Below are 3,723 nucleotides of genomic sequence, written 5' to 3'. Positions count from 1 at the left end.
TCAATTACAGTTCCATTTAATTTGCTAATAGCTTGTGCAGCAGATTCATGTGTGTTCATATTAATATAAGCAATAGAAGTATCATGTGAATTATCTTTATTAATATGGACATTTAAAACCTGGTTTGGGAATTCTTTTAAAACTGTTCCATATAATACTGACTCTGTAACATTAAGTGATAATCCACTAACAAAAATAGTTTTGTTTTCAGCAAAGTCTGAAAAATTACTTTGAGCAGTGGTCATACCAGGTTGGGGAGAATGGTTTTTTCAGGTCATTTTAGGGTTTAAGTGGAGGGTTCACTTTTCTTTTTTTTCTCTCTTTTTTTTATTTTTTCTTTTTTTTATTTTTTATAGTTCTATTTTTTTTTTAAGTTCTCTCTTCCTTCATTATCTTAATCACTGCATTCTATTAATTTTTGTAAAATAAATTAATTGAAATATCTTTAAAATAGTAAAAAAATATAATATAATTTAAATAATTTAAATAAAAATGTAAGGGTTTTTTATAGAATAAAATAGAATTAGAATTATTCTTTATTCAATTATTTTTAAATAAAAAGAAAATAAAAAGAAAATAAATAACATAATTAATTTACAATAAAAAATAGGAAATTGTATCAATAAAATTTAATCAATAATTATTAAAAAAGAATAGTTTTTAAATATTTAATAAATATTAAATAAAATTGTTTATCAATATATTTATTATAATAATTTTAATTATATTATTTAAATAATCAAAATTTTTATTTAATTTTGTTATATTTATTAATTAAAATACATTGATTTTATCGTTTACTTTCTTAAGAGAAATTAAATAATAGTTTTTAAAAAGAAAACCATTATCATGTGTTAAACATAAAAGATTTAAAAATTGATTTAATAAAAACTTATTTAATATAATATTTTATTAATTTAATTTTCTTATATAAATAAATTCTTATCAAAAAACCCTGTTTATTAATATTATTTAATTAAATGAATTAATAACTTCCTTTTTATTATAAAAACAAACAAGTAACTTCTCTTTTATACTTTTATATTGTTTTATGTAATGAAAAGCAATATAAGTTAATCCTTACTTTATGTATTAGAGTTAATATTTTCTTGTTTATTAGTTCTTTTTAATGTCCATTTATTAATTATTTGGTTGTTTGGTGTGTTTTGGTATTTAATCAAAATATACTTTTCATCAATGTTAGTTAAAGCGATGTTCTTTTCTTTCATTTTTTTTAAGTCAAGAATACTTTTTATTGACTGTATTTGTTTTTCAACTACTAATTGTTTAATTATTCTTTACCAAATAAGTTGTTTAATTGTTATCACTTTTGTATGACCTGTTGGCCCATTGTTTAGTCATTTTAATGTAAATAATTCATTAAATGATGAATATGTGAGTTATACAACAAATTTATTAAAAAAATAATTTAAAAATATATTTTAAATAGATGGAAAATAAAAAACAAATCAATTTTTTAAGTCTATTTAAAAGTCAGTTATATTAATCAATGGGGTATTTGGGATTATGTCATTTTCAATAGTATTACAGTCGTTGCTAATCATTTTCTTTAATTCATCAATTCCATTTACCTTTTTCATTCCTCTTAAAAATTTCATTATTTTAACTTCAATTTCTTCTCCATAAAATTCGTCTTTAAATTGTTCGAAGATATGAACTTCTACAACAGTATTTTTTAAACAAAATGTCGGATTTTTTCCAACTGAAATTGCTGCATGATAAATTTTGCCCCTTAACTTAACTTGTCCATAATAAACTCCTTGTTCTAATTCATTCGTTGGATTAATATTGGCTGTCCGATATCCGATAGTTCTTCCTCTTTGAAATCCTTTAACAACTTTCCCTTTAATTGTTATTTGCATTATGGAAGTACTTTAAAAATATTTTTAGTTCATTTCTTTTTCTTTTATTTAAAGAATAGTTTTTTTTCATTTTGAACTTACAACAAACAATACAAAAGTATTATAAATTGGAGTGGAAGTAAATTTTATACTTCATGACTGTACTAATTTTATTACCTCTGCCATTGTGCTTTAATCTACCTGTTCAATATGTAATAAAAAACTATCTTCTCTAAAGTACTAAACAATTAAAATGGTAATTATCATTTGTAATATAACACCTTTCAAATTCTTTAATGTTCATTGTTATTTACCTCTTTTTTTTTTCTTTCTTTCTTTAAACTTAAACCTTTATCAATAATATAAAATTATTCAGTAATGAATTAAAACAAAGGTTGAATAAATTAAAATTATAACCACGTCAAAATACTTAAAACAAAAGTAGTAGTACCTTAGACTTTTTTAAATGGGCGCAACAGCCACTACAACTACAAATTGTGTAGATGATATGATATGTTTTTTTGGTTACTTTTGTATTAAAACATAATGACCAATGTTTAGATGTAATAAAATAAGTATTGGTCTTTGACTATTTCTATCGTCTCTGTTTCTTATTTTTAATACAGTTGAATAGTTAACTCAGTTTTATTTACTCACATGATAATATAAAATGAATAATTTTAAATACTGTGTTGTAGGATATTCATTTATTTACTTGTTATTTGATATAAATTATCATGTTTATAAAAACAAAGGAAGTAACAACTATACCACTACAACTATTATTGAAAAAGAACATTAAAGTACTGATAATATAAGAAGAAAATATTTTAGTTAATGAAATGTGTTTTTTTAAGAGTTTAAAAAGAAAAATATGATAAAATGAATTTATTCAATTCAAAAAAAAAATAAAAAAATAAAAGAATTTAAAAAAAGTAATTTAATAATACAATGAGTATAAGAACTCGATCATTGTTTGATGGTGGAAAAACTTCACCAGTTTCAGCACTATTAGAAATTAATTCAACAAAGATATTATTAGATTGTGGAGTAGATTGTAATTTTACACGTGAAATAATTGAGAAATATGATTCAATTTCAGATATTGATATTGTTTTAATTAGTCATTCAGATTTAAGACATATGGGAGCATTACCGTATATTGCAAATAAAAATCCAAATTGTAGTATTTATACTACAGACCCTGTAGGTAAAATGGGATATCTTTGTATGAAAGAAGCAATAAAAACACAACAGTTAATTGGATATCCATGTTATCGATTAAAAGATGTAGAGCAAACATATAAAAGAATATTTTTATTAGAATATTATAAGTTACAAAAATGTGGAGAAGTAGAAGTATCAGCACATCCAAGTGGAAGAACATTAGGAGGAACAAATTGGAAAATATGTAATGGATGCGATGAAATTATTTATGCAGTTGGAAATGATTTAAATAATGGATTTGTTATAGAAGGAAGTAAAATAATGAAATTTAATAGACCGATGGTATTATTAACAGATATTGGAGGACAAGGGAAGTGTCAAGAAATGCTAAATAATGTTATGATGGAAATAAGAAAAATAGTATTAAGAAAAGGATGTTGTTTACTTCCTGTTGAATGTGGAGGAAGAATAATGGAATATATGGAAATGGTTTATATTTCATGTGATGTTGATATTAATAGAGTAATTAAAGATGCATCATTTTATTGTATTTCAAGTGTAGCTGATCAAATTAAAGAAATGAATAAAACGATAATGGAATGGGTTCGTGATGGGACTGATATTACTAATTTTAAAAACATATCATTTCAAGATAATTTAGAAAAATTAAAAAGAGATCTTGATGCAAGAAAGC

General features: G+C 22.3%; 2 protein-coding genes across 2 annotated transcripts in view, besides 7 other annotated features; one reads left to right on the top strand and one right to left on the bottom strand.

The window, feature by feature from the left end:
* Positions 1-303: 303 nt before the first annotated feature.
* Positions 304-371: a microsatellite.
* A 38-nt stretch (positions 372-409) lies between these two features.
* Positions 410-472: a sequence feature (AT_rich).
* Positions 455-759: a sequence feature (AT_rich).
* Positions 760-761: 2 nt separating this feature from the next.
* Positions 762-782: a sequence feature (AT_rich).
* An 85-nt stretch (positions 783-867) lies between these two features.
* Positions 868-992: a sequence feature (AT_rich).
* A 417-nt stretch (positions 993-1,409) lies between these two features.
* Positions 1,410-1,449: a sequence feature (AT_rich).
* Positions 1,450-1,487: 38 nt separating this feature from the next.
* On the bottom strand, positions 1,488-1,883 carry EDI_299620 (riboflavin kinase, putative; the record flags this gene model as incomplete). The annotated part of the gene is made up of 1 exon (XM_001740920.1): positions 1,488-1,883. The coding sequence occupies one exon, from the start codon at positions 1,881-1,883 to the stop codon at positions 1,488-1,490; it is 396 nt and encodes a 131-aa protein (XP_001740972.1).
* An 838-nt stretch (positions 1,884-2,721) lies between these two features.
* Positions 2,722-2,811: a sequence feature (AT_rich).
* A 2-nt stretch (positions 2,812-2,813) lies between these two features.
* EDI_299510 (cleavage and polyadenylation specificity factor, putative) overlaps positions 2,814-3,723 on the top strand; it is a gene marked incomplete at both ends in the record, with an annotated part of 2,127 nt that continues 1,217 nt past the window's right edge. Inside the window, one exon of the mRNA XM_001733486.1 lies at positions 2,814-3,723. This exon is cut by the window's right edge and continues 121 nt beyond it. Coding sequence (XP_001733538.1) covers positions 2,814-3,723 — 910 coding nt within the window.

This window comes from Entamoeba dispar, genomic scaffold, assembly GCF_000209125.1.
Source record: "Entamoeba dispar SAW760 scf_1105229463353 genomic scaffold, whole genome shotgun sequence".
Classification (NCBI taxonomy): domain Eukaryota; phylum Evosea; order Mastigamoebida; family Endamoebidae; genus Entamoeba; species Entamoeba dispar.
Note: the sequence above shows the minus strand (reverse complement) of the source record. Positions and strands in the feature narration are given on the sequence as shown.